The 17510-nt window shown below is 35.5% G+C and overlaps 3 protein-coding genes and 2 pseudogenes across 6 annotated transcripts; 1 reads left to right on the top strand and 4 right to left on the bottom strand.

Moving 5' to 3' along the window:
• Nucleotides 1–629: 629 nt before the first annotated feature.
• LOC106365471 (probable F-box protein At5g04010) lies at nucleotides 630–2061 on the bottom strand. Its single transcript, XM_013804893.3, has one exon. It carries the CDS (start codon nucleotides 1596–1598, stop codon nucleotides 768–770), a length of 831 nt encoding a protein of 276 aa, XP_013660347.2. The 5' UTR covers nucleotides 1599–2061; the 3' UTR covers nucleotides 630–767.
• A 218-nt stretch (nucleotides 2062–2279) lies between these two features.
• LOC106363691 lies at nucleotides 2280–4299 on the bottom strand (annotated as a pseudogene).
• A 2829-nt stretch (nucleotides 4300–7128) lies between these two features.
• Nucleotides 7129–8877, bottom strand: LOC106368623 (probable purine permease 5). Of its 3 annotated transcripts, none has more exons than XM_013808630.3 (3): nucleotides 8692–8848; nucleotides 8461–8580; nucleotides 7129–8372 (listed from the first exon to the last, which is right to left on the bottom strand). In XM_013808630.3, the coding sequence occupies exon 3, from the start codon at nucleotides 8362–8364 to the stop codon at nucleotides 7273–7275; it is 1092 nt and encodes a 363-aa protein (XP_013664084.2). In that variant the 5' UTR covers nucleotides 8365–8372; nucleotides 8461–8580; nucleotides 8692–8848; the 3' UTR covers nucleotides 7129–7272. The 3 variants fall into 3 exon arrangements, with proteins under 3 accessions (XP_013664084.2, XP_022547053.2, XP_013664081.2); XM_022691332.2 differs by having other exon boundaries at nucleotides 8448–8580; XM_013808627.3 differs by lacking the exon at nucleotides 8461–8580 and having other exon boundaries at nucleotides 8692–8877.
• An 823-nt stretch (nucleotides 8878–9700) lies between these two features.
• Nucleotides 9701–10860, bottom strand: LOC125578216 (annotated as a pseudogene).
• Nucleotides 10861–14807: 3947 nt separating this feature from the next.
• LOC106368624 (leucine aminopeptidase 1) lies at nucleotides 14808–17422 on the top strand. 2 transcript variants are annotated; one of them, XM_013808632.3, is made up of 10 exons: nucleotides 14808–14992; nucleotides 15067–15460; nucleotides 15545–15739; nucleotides 15810–16035; nucleotides 16124–16250; nucleotides 16327–16422; nucleotides 16507–16584; nucleotides 16658–16718; nucleotides 16821–17008; nucleotides 17136–17422. In XM_013808632.3, exons 1-10 carry the CDS (start codon nucleotides 14942–14944, stop codon nucleotides 17265–17267), a joined length of 1548 nt encoding a protein of 515 aa, XP_013664086.2. In that variant the 5' UTR covers nucleotides 14808–14941; the 3' UTR covers nucleotides 17268–17422. The 2 variants fall into 2 exon arrangements, with proteins under 2 accessions (XP_013664086.2, XP_022547054.2); XM_022691333.2 differs by having other exon boundaries at nucleotides 16327–16584.
• Nucleotides 17423–17510: the final 88 nt, after the last annotated feature.

Here is a 17510-nt window from a genome sequence, read left to right on the forward strand (position 1 = left end):
TGTTTGATTTGGAAGAGTTCTATGGTTGTAGTGTTGATGGCTAACAACACTCACATCAATATCAAGGGGTAGGAAATATCAGAATAGTTAACACAGATGGTTCAAGTTTCATACTCACATGTGTAAGGTATATGAGTGGAGTCCTAATATCTGATGGGATGTTGGAGAACTCTTGAACTAGATACAAAGCAAGAGAACTCATGGTTCACCGGACAGTGTGGGAGGGAGGGTGCAAGTACCTTTTATCCACGACTACTTTACAAATGTTTGAGTATAATTTTGTAAGATAAAGGATTAAGTGTTTTCAAACTTAAAGGAATTAAAAACGGTTGGTGAAAATCAGACATGCAAGAGGATTAAATGTTTAAGAACAAATCAATGACAGAAAATCTGTAAACAATAATTACGGCGATGCCTATTTAAGCTAAGAGCATTGTAAAGTTAGATATCTAAATGAGTTCTTACTTCTAACCTTTAGAGACTTCATTGATTTTTAAATATAAACAAAGTGTGTGTGTGTGTCAGAACATATATTTACTTGAAACTGTTAACTTTTTAAAGTTTTGCTTTGATTAAAACTATTCATCCACCAACACTTTCTTTTGTTGCTACTATTACGTTTCATGAAATATTGTTTTCTTACTATATTATATTGAATTTCATTACCATGAATAACAACATTAAAAGAACTTTTACTTGCTAAACCATCTACTCGATTGAGATTTGTATGACCTATACTGATCTACTCAGAGACTATTGTGAGAACATTATTCCAACAAAAATCGCTGAAGATATCTCAAAACCCCGTTAAGTAACAGAGATCCCCAACCATCTGAATCCACTATCGAAATTCCAATCTTCTCAAGAACTTCGCCGTTGAAACTCGGCTTGACGTCGCCTACTAGCTTGCGGTTACACTTGTCTTCAAGTTTATCAGTGAACCAACCATTCTTTGTGTCCATCGATCTTGTAGTATCAGCTAGCGTGAAGAACTTTCCCTTGTACATGACTTGCCATGTCATCATCACGTCATCTTCACCGGCAGTGATAGCTGCGTTGCTTACGTCGGCTTCGATCTGGAACTTGTCGTTAGGACCAAAGTCGAGATCTTTGCCTTTTTTGTAAACCGATGCTTTCTTTGTTTTAGTTGACACATGGACCATGAAGCTGAGATCACAGAGGGATATCTTGACAGGTTCCACGACTTGATCTTTGCGTCGGCGTTTGGCGTCCATTTCAACAGCGAAGACAAGGTGTTTGCACGAGATGTTGTCCGTGTTTTTCAATACGATCTCATAGGGAGAAGAGCGCTGTGAGGACCTTGCCGTTAAGAGAGCCTTCCATAGATCGTCCGAGGAGAAACACTCTAACCATGTGGTTGAGACACAAGAGGCGACGGCGAGTGTCTGAGGATCCATGTAAGGACCAAGAACGCATAGAGCCTCCCAAGACGGTGGACGTGGTTTGGTATGTTCATGCACGTCATCTTCTTCATGCACAGTGATCTCATCGTCACGTTTGCGTTTCAGGGGGTTCTGTCTCATGGCAGCAGTAGAGAACAAAACACGTGCGACAATGACGGAGGCAGAGGGAGACATGTAGAAGTTATCTGACTTTGTAATTTACGTTTTAGTTTGGAGTGGTTCTCTATGCTAGTGATGATCGTTATTTATAGGGCTTTTACGTTTGCTTTCATAACTCAAAAAGGAAACTCGTAAAAACAATTGGCAATTTTTTAATAAATAAAATTGGATCTTGCTATTCCTCAATCCTCATATGTTTTGATAGGTCTGAAAACTAACTAACTTTTGTTATCTCTCCGTCTTTCCAAATTTAAAAGGAACTGATTAGATAAGATATTGGAAATTATATAGGGAATTCTGAAAGGGATTTCTTTAGAGAATTTGGCTAGAAAATAAATGGGACCGTGTGAAGGCGTTGCGTAAGCAACAACCATAACATGGTTGAGGTATAGTATTCTAGTTTCATATCAAATTTTTGTTTTCTGGCAAATCAAATAACATTATTTTATCAGAAGTTTACAAAATACAAAAATATTTTCACTATGTTTATTGTTTACAAGTAAACTAAGTTCGGGTCGGCGCCTTACACGAGACAAACATTCGGTATACAAATAACCTATACTATTATTTATTTTACATTTTTATATATTACAAAATAATAAATATATATTAAATAATTGGAAAACAAGTAACTCGTACATATATAATTAAATTGGCACGAATAAGTAAATCAAAATAATAACTTTTTTTATTTACAAATTTTCAGTGATATATAAATTTTCAGTGAAATGATGATCTTCCAAATTCACAAATCTGTAATCTGCAAATTGGTAGGTAAAGGGTTTAGGGTTCGAGAAAGAGGAATGCACTCAAGGGGATGAGCCAAAGCCAAAAACAATTTTAATCCAGACGTCTCTTCCATGTTAACCTCATATCCTCTTTTGATTTTCCAGTCAAAGCATTGTACCATCACTCCTATTGCGGTTCCTACTATGATATAAGCTACATTTGATCCAGGACATCTTCTCCTTCCACCGCCAAAAGGGAGGAACTTCATTGCCTGCTCTCTTCTCTCCTCCTCTTGCCATGATACTGAAGAAGCTAGGAACCTCTCTGGCTTGAACTTATTAGGATCTTCCCAATAATCAGGATCCCTCATCACACCATAAGCATTAATAACAAGTGTTGTTCCCTTAGCTATGTAGAACCCTCCAATAGTACACTCTTGCTGAAATTCCCTAGGAAAGACGGCCCCCACTGGGTGCATCCTTAGAGTTTCATTGATGACCGCTTGCAAGTAAGGAAGCTTTGGTAGATCAGTTTCTTGAACCAACCTTTTCTTCCCCACCACAAAGTCGATTTCTTCTCTGAGTCTCTTGAGAATATTAGGGTTGTTGATGATTTCCGCCATTGCCCACTGTGTGGTTGAAGCAGAAGAGTCCCCAGCTCCAAAGAAAAGCTCCTGCATTTGTAGATTTTTATTTATTTAGTTATATTTGGTGTTTGTTAGGATTCTCAATAGAAAAACGACTTGATATTTTAATTACCGCGAGTAAAGCCTTGATATTCTTCCTAGTAATCTTATATTCTGCATTCTCGTCGGCTAAGAATGCATCCATACATTCATTACCTTGGTGCTCGTCCAGTTTCTCTTCGTACTTCACAAGAATCCTTTCCAACAGGTCCTCATATCTACGTGAAACATCCATTATATTCCTTTTTAATAGTGAGATCCCAAGCTTTTGAAGCAGCTTATGAAAAACTTGTGCAAAGAAAAACTCGTGCGACAAGGCACCAAACTCGACACAAAGTTGAGAGACTTTGGTGGCATCATTATTATTATCCTGCGAAAAGCTACTTCCAATGCTCATTTTCCCGAGGGTGTTGGTAACTAGTCTTATTGCTTCCTCGCCTATATCCACGCTCTCTTTCTTCTTCGCCTTATCCAACAAATTTTTATAGAACGCCGCTCTAGCTCAACTTCACGAACGCCACGTGACCGCTCCAGCGCCTGGGGCCCGAGCACCTTAGTCATGATGAGCTTCTTCATGAACTTCCAGTAATCTCCATAAGGAGCTCTGATGAAGCCAAACGATCCAAACACCATGCACTCATCGATCGCAACAGCGCCACGATGACTGAGGCAGAGGAAACAAGAACGATGCGGAGATTGAGGATGCGGAGTTGGAGGAAAGGCCCATACGTGGATGTGATTTTCTGAAATGTCTTGTGGATTGAAGCAAAGAGGAGAAGAAAATCTTTTGTGAAGACTTTTTGGCGAAAATCTTGTGTGAAGAGTTTTTCGTAAGACTCTAGTGTGAATATTTTTTGGTGAAAATTTTCACCAAAAAAGAAAAAGAAGATTAGGTGAAGATAACCGATAACAGGTAGAGAAGGAGGACTCGGAGGTAGATCATTCTTTGGTTTTTTGAAGAGGAAGGCAAAGAGAAATAGTGTTGAGAAGAAGAATAGGAGAGCAAAGATGAAACAACTTTGAAAACAAAAACTGATCATTGCTGCCATTGTTTTTCTAAAGCGATGAGGAGGGAAATGCCTTGAAAAGATTTATATAGGAAGGTGAAATAATGAAGATCTGAAAGTATATAATAGTATTTGTCAGAAATTGCTTATATAAGAGACTTGTAACAATTTAATTGTCTCATTAAACTATTTCTCTTTTCTCTTTGACTTGTGAGAACTTATCTTGTTCATGTGCAATAGTCGTCTGTTATATGGATCAGTTCCGAGTTTTGTGCTGATTTAGGCCATTTTAAGCTGTTAACTAGATTTTGATCCGCGCTTAGAAAGCGCGGGTTTGTTTGTTTTTCATTTATTAATCGAAAATTGATTTGCAAATTACCATTATTTTTGTGTCGAACCATAACAATTGAGTTTTTAGGGTTTTATCATTTTTTTTCTCTTCAAAATATGATATTTTTTTGAAATATGGTAGTTGTTCTATGATAATGTTTGAGTTTTAAGATTTGTTTTCATAGCTGACTTAGATTCATGGTTGGACCTATAGACCCGATACATTGTATATAATCCGGTTCGGATTTAATGAAAAATTCGTTAATTAAAAACCTGATATAACCAGGTAAAAATCCAAAAACTCACTATTAACCTGCAATCTGATACCATTGATCTGATTACAAAATATCTAATAGTAATTTTTTTTTAAAATTGATTAAATTACTCATATATTTATTAATATTACATAAATTAGTGATTCCTTAGAATTTGATAAAATTTTATTATGTTATCCAAATAAAAAATGATAATACAAAACACTTATTGATATGACAATATTAGTTTATTTTCGTCATTAATAACCTATTATAAGTTTGTGTTTTTATTTTAGATTTAAAAATTAATTTTAATATAGTTTTTAAAATTTTCTTGAACACTCGTAATTGCCATATCAATATTATGTATAAAATGACATTATAAATGGAAAAATGATATTCAAATATGTATATGATATATGGTGTAGGATATAGGATTTTGGTTTGTATTGAAAAAATGTATAATATTCAAATGATCTGTTTTGAATATTGATATGTATATTTAAGAAAATGATATTTTCATGTTTGCTAATTTATTTATAGTTTGTAATATATTTATACATATATTATATTTAAAGTTAGTATATCTTTTAAATATATATAGGCCCATTATTTATAGATCTATTTAGGTGTATATGTAGGTCCAAAACCAAAAGACTTAAATGCCATTAATGAATTTTATTCATCCTTTGTAAAAATAAGGATATTTTTGAGAAAGTGTAATTTTCATTAAGTGAATGATCCTCTTTTAATGGTATTGATTTAAAATTTTCTTGAACACTCGTAATTGCCATATCAATATTATGTATAAAATGACATTATAAATGGAAAAATGATATTCAAATATGTATATGATATATGGTGTAGGATATAGGATTTTGGTTTGTATTGAAAAAATGTATAATATTCAAATGATCTGTTTTGAATATTGATATGTATATTTAAGAAAATGATATTTTCATGTTTGCTAATTTATTTATACTTTGTAATATATTTATACATATATTATATTTAAAGTTAGTATATCTTTTAAATATATATAGGCCCATTATTTATAGATCTATTTAGGTGTATATGTAGGCCCAAAACCAAAAGACTTAAATGCCATTAATGAATTTTATTCATCCTTTGTAAAAATAAAGGTATTTTTGAGAAAATGTAATTTTCATTAAGTGAATGATCCTCTTTTAATGGTATTGATAGTGTAGCGAGGAAATTTGTGCAGCAAGTTATCAAGTGTGATCCAAGCACTCGTAATATTGAGTTTGGCTGTTGTTCAAATGCAGTTTTATTTTAAACTAGATTAGTTATCGCGTGACTATGCATGTAATTAATTTTAGATTATGATCTTCATTTAGTTTTTCTTATAAATGTTCTTATAAATGAAAACTAAGAAAATTGATCAAAAACCTAGAAACCTGAGAACTCCACTAAGCAAACCTTCTAAAGGGATCAAAAGATTTAGTGTTAAAAATAACTTCAAATATATATTTCAAATCAAAGTTGACATTAATTGTTGCTTAAAAGCAAAGAAGATGGATGAAAGAGATGACTGCTTAAATCCATTAATATAAGATGGTGAATCAATGGAGATCTGAATGTATATAATAGTGTATATCAGAAGTTGCTTGCTATATTCGTGATCAGGTTAATGGTTGTGTCTCAAGGTTGACTTAAGATGAGGAAGATATGACCAGTGAGAAGTTGACTTGCTCATGTGGAAGAGTTGTGTGTGTCACAGTTCATTTAGTGTACCGACTTTCATACGAAAGCTAACTTAACTATATATTTCATGTCCAAAATTCAACTCAATATATCGGTGTAAGTCTTTCATACAATGCCGAACTTCTGACATCCTATGCAAAATAATGCATGCATATTCATATGCTCGTTTGCGTACAAAATGGCTCATTTTCCTCCAAATTAAAATGGCCTAAAACCTGGAAACTGGAAAGGTTGTACAAATGACTAAAAGACTAAAGCATACCTGGAACTTCCTCTAGGAAAAAAAACGCAAAGGCCAGAGCTGGAACATCGCGGGAAGACGATTTAATGTAATGTCATGCCCCAATATGAGAAAATCTAGTTGATTAAGTGTGGTGTCAGCTTGGATTCCTAGACATGTATGACATTGCTGATTAATCCACTTAAAAGTTTCCATGTCCTAAAATCTCTAATCGATGACTGAAAGGATGGTCACTAAAGTGTTAAGTAAGACATTAATTAAGTTCAAGGAACTTAAAAATAATCTTACTAGTCATACACTTTACAGACACCATCCTATCCATGAATCTTTTAAGATTTGTTTCAGACAGAAGAAAATCTCAAGATTGGATATCTTTCAGTGCTGACTCTCCCTTCTAAGCGCTCAAGCATGCAGCAACTAGTTGGTTTCATTGGAAACATCATGGCAATCTAAATGTCTGCAAAATCTTTGTTCCCCTTTAAAAAAAGTTTCATTTTTTGGTCTGTTTCCATGGTTGCTCCAAGTTATTCATGTGCATTGATTGTATATATATGGATTCGTTTGCTTTCACATCTATCTCTAATGTTCTTGCTACAACATAAAACTTGTTCCACAACGAGATCGTCAGATCCATCAGCTTACAACTTTAATAGCCGCAATATAATTTATATTACATGAATCAGATCACAATGACTTCAACAGAGGAACAGGCTGCAAACTAGGAAGAAGAGGAAGCAGCTTGAGTACTCGGGGTCCGGCTCGAGCTCCCGTAGATGTAAGAGCTGAATCCCCAAAACGTCAAGACCAAAGACAGAATCTTAAACCCACTCATCGGATCATGCATCAATATCACAGCTGCTACACTAGTGATGGGCACTCTCACCGCGTTAAGCACTCCCGCCATGACCGTGGACGCCAGAAACAAAACAGCAGTCGCCCCAAGAACACCCAGCTGAAACGTGACCGCGCTCCAAACAAGAACCTGAACGTACCGAGACTCCCCGCCTTCGAAACTCTTCGCCTCGTGACTCATCCCTTGTAAATCTCTGCTCACAACCATTCCTAGAGTGGTAAACGCAAACGCCACTAAAGAAACCATCACCTGCTGCTCCAAAGCCACGTGGAAGAACCTCCTCCCCAGCAGCTTCACGAACACAAGCTCGGATAAAGCGAAAATGAGCCCGTGGAGCGCGGAGCCCATAATATCCCAAAAGAAACCGGCAAAGTACTGGCGGTTGGTGACGTAATCATACCTGTCAGAGCTAGAATCCAGCGCTATGATAGCCATGGCGCCAGTTATGATCACAATGGAGTTGATGACTGAAGCGTTCATAGGGTTCTTGACGATGAGGTACCCAAACAGAGCCGAGAAGGCGAGGGAAGAAGACGCCAGAAGAGAGGAAGTCGACGCGGGGAGGTAGGCGTAGGCGTAAGCGTACATAAGGTTATCAGCAGCGCTCAAGAAGCCGAGGAGGGTGTAAGCAAGAACAAGCTTTGCGTTGAGAGGTGTTGGTTTGATCTTTCGGAAGATGTATAAAGGAAGCAAGATGAGACAAGTGATTGGCCATCCAGCGACGGCCACCCAAGAGATGATCCATTTGCTTTGGCCGCCGTTTGAGAAGTAGAGACGTGAGAGTAGACTAGAAGCTGGGAAGGCCGTGAGCATTGACGTGCAGCTGAGAGTCAGGAGAATCCAATGTGAATGGGGCTTTGCTTCATAAGCTTCTTTCGTCGATTTCTTGACGTTGGAAACCCAATTTGAATATGAAAAGGAAGCAGATGGGCGCTGCTGCTCTGTTGTTTCATCCATTAGAAGTCCTGAAACATGTTAAACACATAGAACATCAGACAAAGCTTTTGACTTTAGCTGTGAGTTAACAAGACAGAGTCTGCCCTGAATCTTTACGACTAAAAATCAAAACTTTATGCAATTTCTCGAATGGGTTTAGACGCAAAATCGTCTTAGGCTTGTCGCAAACCGAAAAAGATCGAAGCTTTAGCAGATTCTGATGAGTTTATCGTAGCCCTAAGTACAGAAACAAAGATTGTTCAACAAGTTACTTAACTTTTCTATGATTAGAATCGAATTCAACAAGAAAAACCCAAAATTGAGAAAGAACAATTTAAGAGTACTCACTGACTGACTCTGAGTTATCACCGTCTTTGAAAGTTGTCATTTCTTCAAAACCTCTTTTATTCTTTTTTTATGAGTGTTTTCCTTTCAGACCGCAATTATTTCCGGTGAAGAAAGAAACTGATGCGGTAGGGATCACGTGCTTTAAGACCACGGGTGCTTAGCCGTCGGATTCGCTAAGCTAACTATTAACGGCTGAGATCTTGAGATTTTAATTTATGTTTGTTTCTACGATAGTGATCGCTGGCCCGTATGTTTGCCAATGGTTTATTTGCTATGGTTGTTGATATGATATTTTAAAGGACAGTTTTGTCAAGTTACGTGGAGAATCTGTCTCCTTTCTCTCTATTTCTACTTTGTGATAACTAGGATTACATTTGTCTCATTTCAGAAAAAAAAACAAGCTGAGGGCATCTTCATTTCACTTCGTACTTTATTTTAAAATAGACTGAGAAATAAATTAATAAACATAAAATAAAAACATTATTCTATTTATAAACCTTTTTTCTAATTACTCCATTTTTCACTTTATTTTAGAGTAAAATATGGAGTGAAAGTTGAAAATGCCATAAGATGGTCAAATTTCAATCAATCAGTCTGTGTAATATAAGTTATAAGATAGCTCTAAAATCTTATATCATAGATTGAAGAAAGTTTTGCCATAACGTATTTCTGAGATCCAATCTATTTTTGTTCTGGATAGACAGAACACAAATAATATTATCATCGTTCAAGAGATGTTTTATGTGTTAAACAAATCCAGGTGGAAAACACAAGCGAATGAACATTAAAAAAATGAGCAAAGCATATGTTCGTATGCAATGGGAGTTTATTAAAGTTGTTATGAAGAAGATGGATTCTCATAAACTTAGATTGAGTAGATAATGTGACGCATAACGTCTGTTATGTATATCATGTTCTCATGAATGGTCAACCCAGAAGGGAATATTGTCCTAGAAAGGGGATTACTTAAAGAAATCTTTTGTCTTTTTTCATTTTCATATTTTCGTGTACGAAAGCGCTCGTTAATAGTTTTGGCCATGTGGAAAGTCAAGGTAAAATAACAGGGATGTGCATTCGCATGCTAAACATAATTTTAATGCAATATGTAAGCTAGTCTAAGGGGATGGGATTAACTAATGTAGACAAGATACGATCAACAGTCTTTGCTTTCTCCGGAGAGCCGTGGCCATCACCGTATTGATACATACATTGCGACAATGCGTGCTAGATTTATTGCAGCTTCCACAAAACCCCGTGGAAGTAACGATGAGTCATGTGAAATTATCTCGTTATTCATCTCATTCCATGTGTTGCTGATCATGTCTTCCACGTACGCACGTGACTTTTCTTCCGAAGCTCCTGTCTCATTCATGTAACACTGGACCGATTTGAGAACGTCACCTCTTTTCAATTCATCCTACATCAATAGACAAACTCATACATAATATACCACATAAACCTTTTATGTTTTTCATATTTTCATATATATAGTTAATATAATTCTGTTTTCATATTGTCCTATATATTGGTAAAATGTTGACCTCTCAATTATTATCATTTAGTTTTTAGGATAGAAACCAGAGAAGCAGATAGTTAAGGTTCATATATAGTTTCATAAGTTATTATCATGATTTAACTTGTATAATAGGTAGGATATGAATCACTCAAGTCAATACTAAAAAAAAAACAATTCGTTAGAAATGTTGTGACGTTTCACGCTCGTAAATTTTTAAATAATAGTGTACAGTAGAGAAATAATTACTTACCGGCGAAGTTCCAAGGTCGTTGGCTAGGCGTAACACGATTGCAGAGCATCGGACGACATGTTGTTGGTATCGGGACAAAGTCTCCAAGACCTGACTAGAGATTTTGTCGGAAAAGACGCAGTAAAAGTGGACTAACGAAGTTGGGGCTGATATTGAAATCCAAGCATTTTGCATGTACACAGTGCAGAAAAGAAAGAATTTACTGCCTATACTATTTTGTTGTGAATAAATGGATTGTTTATTTTAATCAATATTACCTTGAGAGGTATTTGAGTTCTTCTTGATGAACAGCTTGTACAATATTAAAGTCGATCTTGGCGAATTCAATCAAGACATCATGTTTACTGTACGCATCTATGTACCGTCTTGTCTCTAGCCTTTTCATTCTCCAATGGTACGGCATCTCTAGTGCTTCAACGGCCAGCTCAAGGACATTTACATCGTAAATATTATGATCAGAACTATCTATGAATTTTCTTAATTGTTGGTTTGCATAAGCCCTAATGACTTTATGCAATTTAGTATCCAATTTTGTTGCAAGATACGATGCTTTCGTATAGAGAGATGAGACCTCTTATATCACCACTCTCGAACGTACCATCTTCTATTTTGCTGATGAACACATCAAATAAGCCTGAAAGAAACGTAGTTAACATGCATAGAATTTTAAATATATAAATTAGGATTTCCTGATATGAGGAATAATGATTATTGTACTAACCTTCTGTGACATTGAAACTATGTTCTCTAAGTAGTCGAAATTTGAGTGCGGTGGCATGTAAATCTTCTTTGCCACATTCTCTTACATTATTACGATAAAAATCCGTTAAAATGTTGTCAATCTTACTCTCAAAATGATATGAGACCCCAAGTCTCTGTAATTTGTCGACTAGCTCCAATTGCTCAAGAGGAGTCGCCGTCTCATCAAGCACCTTCCTCACCTTTTCTTTTAGAAAATCTCTATCTCTCACACTATTTGCTCTCTTCTTGGGTAGTACTGTTACGTTAGCTTAGCAAATTCGATTGTATATATATATATATATATTACGATACACAGAAATACACGTACCACATATATATTCTCGAGCGAAAGAAGGAATTCGTGGTCCCAACGAGAAGGCTGATAGTTGGCTGAGCCTCGAAGAGTGTCAACAATAGCAGTAACCGTTTTGGTCGTCACTGATGTCCATGCCAAACGCCGAGGACTTCGAGAAGTGGGTGAAAGCCTAAGAGCATTATGATAAATATGAGTTGAACCAATACACAAAGTAGACATTGAATTATATTTTAGCGTGGCTGATAGTTTGATGACTGCACTCGAGTCAGGTTTATATATGTAGGGCTGGGCAGCCTAGGCTTCATCTTCATGTGTGATAAATATTCGTTTCTGTGATAGGAGATGTAGTTTACTTTTTTACCTCGATTTAGTTTTTTTATATATTTTATCGGCTCCGGTCGGCCGTGGAAGAAACACACTTAGCTATCATACTATCTAATCCGAGTTTAGAATATTTTCCGACTAATGTCGGGGTGGGTCGATCGGTTCACCATGTTAATCATATGGGCTGAAATCCAAATTCATATTGGCCAAGTAATGATAATTTAGTTTTCAAGTGGAATCGAACTCATGACCTAGGTGGGTACACGCTAAACCCCAAAAGATTATCACTAGACTACCACCACTTGATTCGGTATAGTATTTTCTACATCCCAGTTTTTTTTTCTAAATATAAATTGCAGAAATAGATATGATTTTTAGGTAAAAAAATAAGGAATCTGAAACTTACTCTATAAAATAACCATATATAGTTTAGATTCAGATTATATCGGTTCGGTTTGGATATATTCCAAAATAAAAGACAATTTTAAAGTAAAACCTAAAAAAAACACTTTAAATAGAAAAAATAATAATCAAACACACATCTAATTGATAAAATAACAATAAAATTTTGAATCAAACATGAGAATAAACATCATTTATAAACAATATGCACTACTTTATAGAAAAAGTAAATTTGTTATTTCAACAAGCAAAATGTGAAGTATTTATTTGTAAGTAATTGAGTATTTAAGGTATTTATTTAAGTTCTAATACTTTTTTTTATGTATCATGTCAAAATAAACATTTAATTGAGTAATTGAAATACTTATATATGTTTATATTGACTATTAATTTCAGATTATTTGGGTTATCCGTTCGAGTTTGGTTAATAAAGTTCGAATATGTTTTGTAATATCCTACAAAATTCATTAAAGTATTTTTCATTTAAAATCGAATAACGGATCGGATTTTTCGGATTCGGTTCAGATCTCGGGGTCCGGATTTTATGCCCAGCAATAATATTGTGTAAATTCACTTTCTTTATGAAGACAAACACAAACATTAGAATATTAGAAATGATCGGTGATTTCAATCCTGCAAGCTATGCACTCCCGCATGAGTTTCACAGCTCAATTGGGCCACGTTGATATGGTTGGGTTTGTGAGATCGTTGGTGTATCTCATTCGTCGGTATTTTGCCCATCTCCGAAGATGATACTATTATTACAGCACGACGAAATAATAAGAGAACAAGAGCACATCGATAGATACAAACTAAAGCTTTAAAAAATCGATAACATTCATTTTTTTCATGTTCTTGTTTTCCCTTTCTGTTATATGTACCTTTTATGTTGGTCTTCTTTGACTATCTAACACTTGTCTCGAGTAATTAACAAAACTGAGAATAGTCTACAAGGAATTAACAAAACATAACCGAAGATAGAATAATGTCCATAAACCATTTGATTTTTCTGTTCTCTAAACAAATAAAAACTTATGATGTCTGCGGCTGCCGTAAATTAAAAATCGATACTTCGATTAGACCGTTGTTGACAAAATAAACTGAAAAAAAAATCAGTTATCCACTAGGCTCCATGTTTGACTAGCATACGAATAGTTGAACTGGTTTTTGTACCGCAGCTTCTATAACTAAACTCTAGTCAAAAATCAAAATCATTCTGATTCGGTTTATATGGTTTTGGTTGGAGTTATGTTTGGTTCAGTAAAAAATTAATCAACTAGACATGATATCCAATTAAAATTAAAAATTTAGTGATTGTTTAGCAAAAACGCTAAACATTGAAAGCATTCTTATTGAAGATATCTCACACAATTTTTCAAAAATGTGTTAAATAAAATATCATAAATAATTAATTTGGAGATATCAAACTGATAAAAAAAATTGGTATGAAATTTTCATTTCAAAATACACATAATTTATTATCATTATTTATACATATTTTCATTTATATATGTATTAAAAATTTCATGTTAAAAACTCCTCTATAGAAGTGTTCTAAGTGAATGGTGATCAAACACTTAATGGCAATACCAATACAAACCTTAGATTGTTATTAAGAGCATTTCCAAACAGGAACTCTATTTTGAATTTTCAAAAACTCTATATTTGAAATTTAAAGGTGTTTTTCTCTAAAAGCAAAACTTCAAACTCAACTTCAAAACTATTTGAATTTTATAATATAGTCCTTATATTTGTCATAACTAATTTGAATTCACAAAAATTTTGTAAATAACTAGCACATATATAAACATATTACAACAATGTTAATTAATAAAATATTATATTAAAATATATAATTTTAAACAAAATAACTTAATTAATATTAAAATTCAAGCAAAATACTATATTATTCCATAAAGTGATTTTTGTAATGCATATATGATATACTAGTGCATTTCAAAGTAAAAATGGCTCTCCTCATTTTAATTTGTAGATTAAAGATACAAATTTTTGAAATCGGGTGATATTAATATTTGTAAATACATTAGATTAGAACAAGAAAGTAAAAGAGAAACATAAAAAATTTCTAAGAGACTAACTTTTATCGATGATGTTAATACTCGTGAATATATTCAATATGAACAAGAAAAATTGTACGAAAAGACATCATCAACAACAACCATCTTCAGTTACACAAAAAAAATTGGACAATATTTAGAAATTTTGACGGTTCCGGATCAAACTTTCATGACTATTAGTGTTGTTGTAATATTTAAATTTGTGTAATAGTTATGTCTTCATGTAATTTTTTTTTAAATTTGTTAAGTTTCTTTTGTATATTTTTGTTATCTAAATATAATTTTAAATATTTTAAATCTTATTTTAAAATTTTATTTAATTTTATGTGTTAACTTAATTTTATAAACAAAACTTAAGGCGGCATAAACACTTAAACAAAATAAAATATTGAATACAATAAAATTTATATAGTTAACAAAATATAATTACTGTATTATTTTAAGATTTTGTAACGTAAAAATTTAATTAAATCGACCTAGCACATTTCTATCTATATACTATGTGGTAGTATCTACATATACACACGATCGCTCTGATCACTTTCATCGCTTCTCCTTTCTATTTTCTTCGTCCTCCTCAAATCACACCCCTCCATTATTAGTTCACCAAAGAGCCAAAGCCAATGGCTCACTCTCTCGGCCTCACTCAACCCAAACCCACCGACCATCCCAAGGTTTCGTTTCTAACTTCACTCTTAACATTTTGATCTATTTACTTTCGTTGACTCGATTTTATGCTCTGGAGCAGATCTCGTTCTCCGCCAAGGACATCGACGTGACGGAGTGGAAAGGAGACTTACTCGTCGTCGGCGTGACGGAGAAAGACTCGACGAGAGACTCATCCTCAAAGTTCGAGAACCCGATCTTGAACAAGCTCGACGCTCACTCGAGTGGACTCTTGGCTCTGGTCTCGTCTGAAGAGGATTTCAACGGTAAACCGGGTCAGTCAACGGTTCTTAGACTTCCCGGTTTAGGGTCGAAACGGATCGGTTTGATCGGTTTAGGAAAGTCCGCGGCTTTCCAAAGCCTTGGTGAAGCTGTTGCTACTGTTGCGAAGGCTTCACAGTCTAGCAGCGTTGGTGTTGCTCTTGCCTCTCATGAAACTGAATCAAAGCTTAGCTCTGCGTCAGCTTTAGCTTCAGGTAAACGCAAAGTTCGAGTCTTTGGAAACTTATTTGACGCAAAGTTTGAGTCTTTTTATTGTTTGCTTGTGGTGTGGTGGATAGGCGTAGTGCTTGGGTTGTTTGAGGATGGGAGGTTTAAATCTGAGTCAAAGAAACCATCTTTGAGCTCTGTTGATATCATTGGATTTGGAACTGGGCCTGAGCTGGAGAAGAAGCTCAAGTATGCTGAAGATGTTTCCTACGGTGTTATTTTCGGGAGAGAGCTCACTAACTCTCCTGCTAATGTGCTTACTCCCGGTATGGATTTTGTGGATATCAGTGTCGTTGTTTTCATTGTGTCGTTCTAATGGTTTTTGTGTTGTTTCAGCTGTGCTTGCTGATGAAGCAGTGAAAGTGGCTTCTAGTTATAGTGATGTGTTCACTGCTAACATCTTGAACGAGGAGCAGTGCAGAGAGTTGAAGATGGGTTCTTATCTAGCTGTTGCTGCTGCTTCGGCTAATCCTCCTTTCTTCATCCACCTTGTGTATAGACCTTCGAGTGGCGATGTTAAGACCAAGCTTGCACTTGTTGGAAAAGGATTGACCTTTGACAGGTAATCACTTTGAGCATTCCGTTATATGTTTTTTTTTTGCGTTGGTGATGTTTCAGTGGTTGTTGATTGAGAGTCTTGTGTTTTACAGTGGTGGCTACAACATTAAGGCTGGACCTGGTTCGTCAATTGAGCTCATGAAATTCGACATGGGTGGTTCAGCTGCTGTTCTTGGTGCTGCGAAAGCCATTGGTGAGATTAAGCCTCCTGGTGTTGAGGTGAGCTTCTCCCATTCACATTCTTTTGAAGCTAGAGTTTGTTAACACAACTAACCAATTGGTGCTCCACAACCAGGTTCATTTCATCGTTGCAGCCTGTGAGAATATGATTAGTGGAACTGGAATGAGACCTGGTGATGTCATCACAGCCTCTAACGGAAAGACCATTGAGGTATCAGATGATTGTTTATTTATGTTTGAGACTTTTGTTGTTTTCCCCATGGCGATGCTCAAGTGTTGGCAATGGTGTTTTCAGGTCAACAACACAGATGCTGAAGGTCGTCTAACACTTGCTGATGCTCTAGTCTATGCTTGTAACCAGGGCGTTGACAAGGTATTGCGTTGGTCTTTGCTTAATCAATAAGAGAAGCTTGTTTCTGTTAAAAGGTGTGAATTTGAACTTGCAGATTGTTGACCTGGCTACTTTGACCGGGGCATGCGTTATTGCTCTTGGAACATCAATGGCAGGTATATAGCTAAATAATCCTAAAGAAACCATGCATTTGGGATCGTTTTATCTATATATGAAGATTGGCTCATGATGGTTGTTCGGTGATTTTCACTTGGCAGGAATTTACACACCTAATGATGAGCTTGCAACGGAGGTGATTGCTGCATCAGAGAAGAGTGGGGAGAAGCTGTGGAGGATGCCATTAGAGGAGAGCTACTGGGAGATGATGAAGTCTGGATGTGCTGATATGGTCAACACAGGCGGGCGAGCAGGAGGCTCCATCACCGCAGCTCTCTTCTTGAAACAGGTGAAACCAATAACATGATATAAAAAAAATGTGAAAATGACAAAACAATCTGCACATGTTTTTGATCTAAAATAATGTTGAAAAAAATAACAAAATAATATGCTAATAATATTGTTGTGTCTGTCAGTTTGTGAGCGAGAAGGTGCAGTGGATGCATATAGACATGGCTGGACCGGTGTGGAACGAGAAGAAGAAGTCTGGGACTGGGTTTGGTGTAGCGACGCTTGTCGAATGGGTGCAGACGAATTCTTCTGCGTAGATGTAACCTGGAGGATGAGATAAAAAGAGTGAGAGAGACCCTTCAGTTTTTCTGGTGTTGAAGTGATTGCTGGTCTTATAATAAGTTGTTGTGTTTTAAATGTGACAGTAAATTATCATATGTTGAATAAAGGGGTCCCTTTGCTTTGTCGTTCAGAGATGCTGTCTGAAATTTCTTCACTTCTGCATCTTCAACATTGGTCCTCAAGGAAATCCTGAAATTATTGTGCTGAAGATAAAATAA

Source organism: Brassica napus, chromosome A9 (assembly GCF_020379485.1).
Source record: "Brassica napus cultivar Da-Ae chromosome A9, Da-Ae, whole genome shotgun sequence".
Taxonomy (NCBI): domain Eukaryota; kingdom Viridiplantae; phylum Streptophyta; class Magnoliopsida; order Brassicales; family Brassicaceae; genus Brassica; species Brassica napus.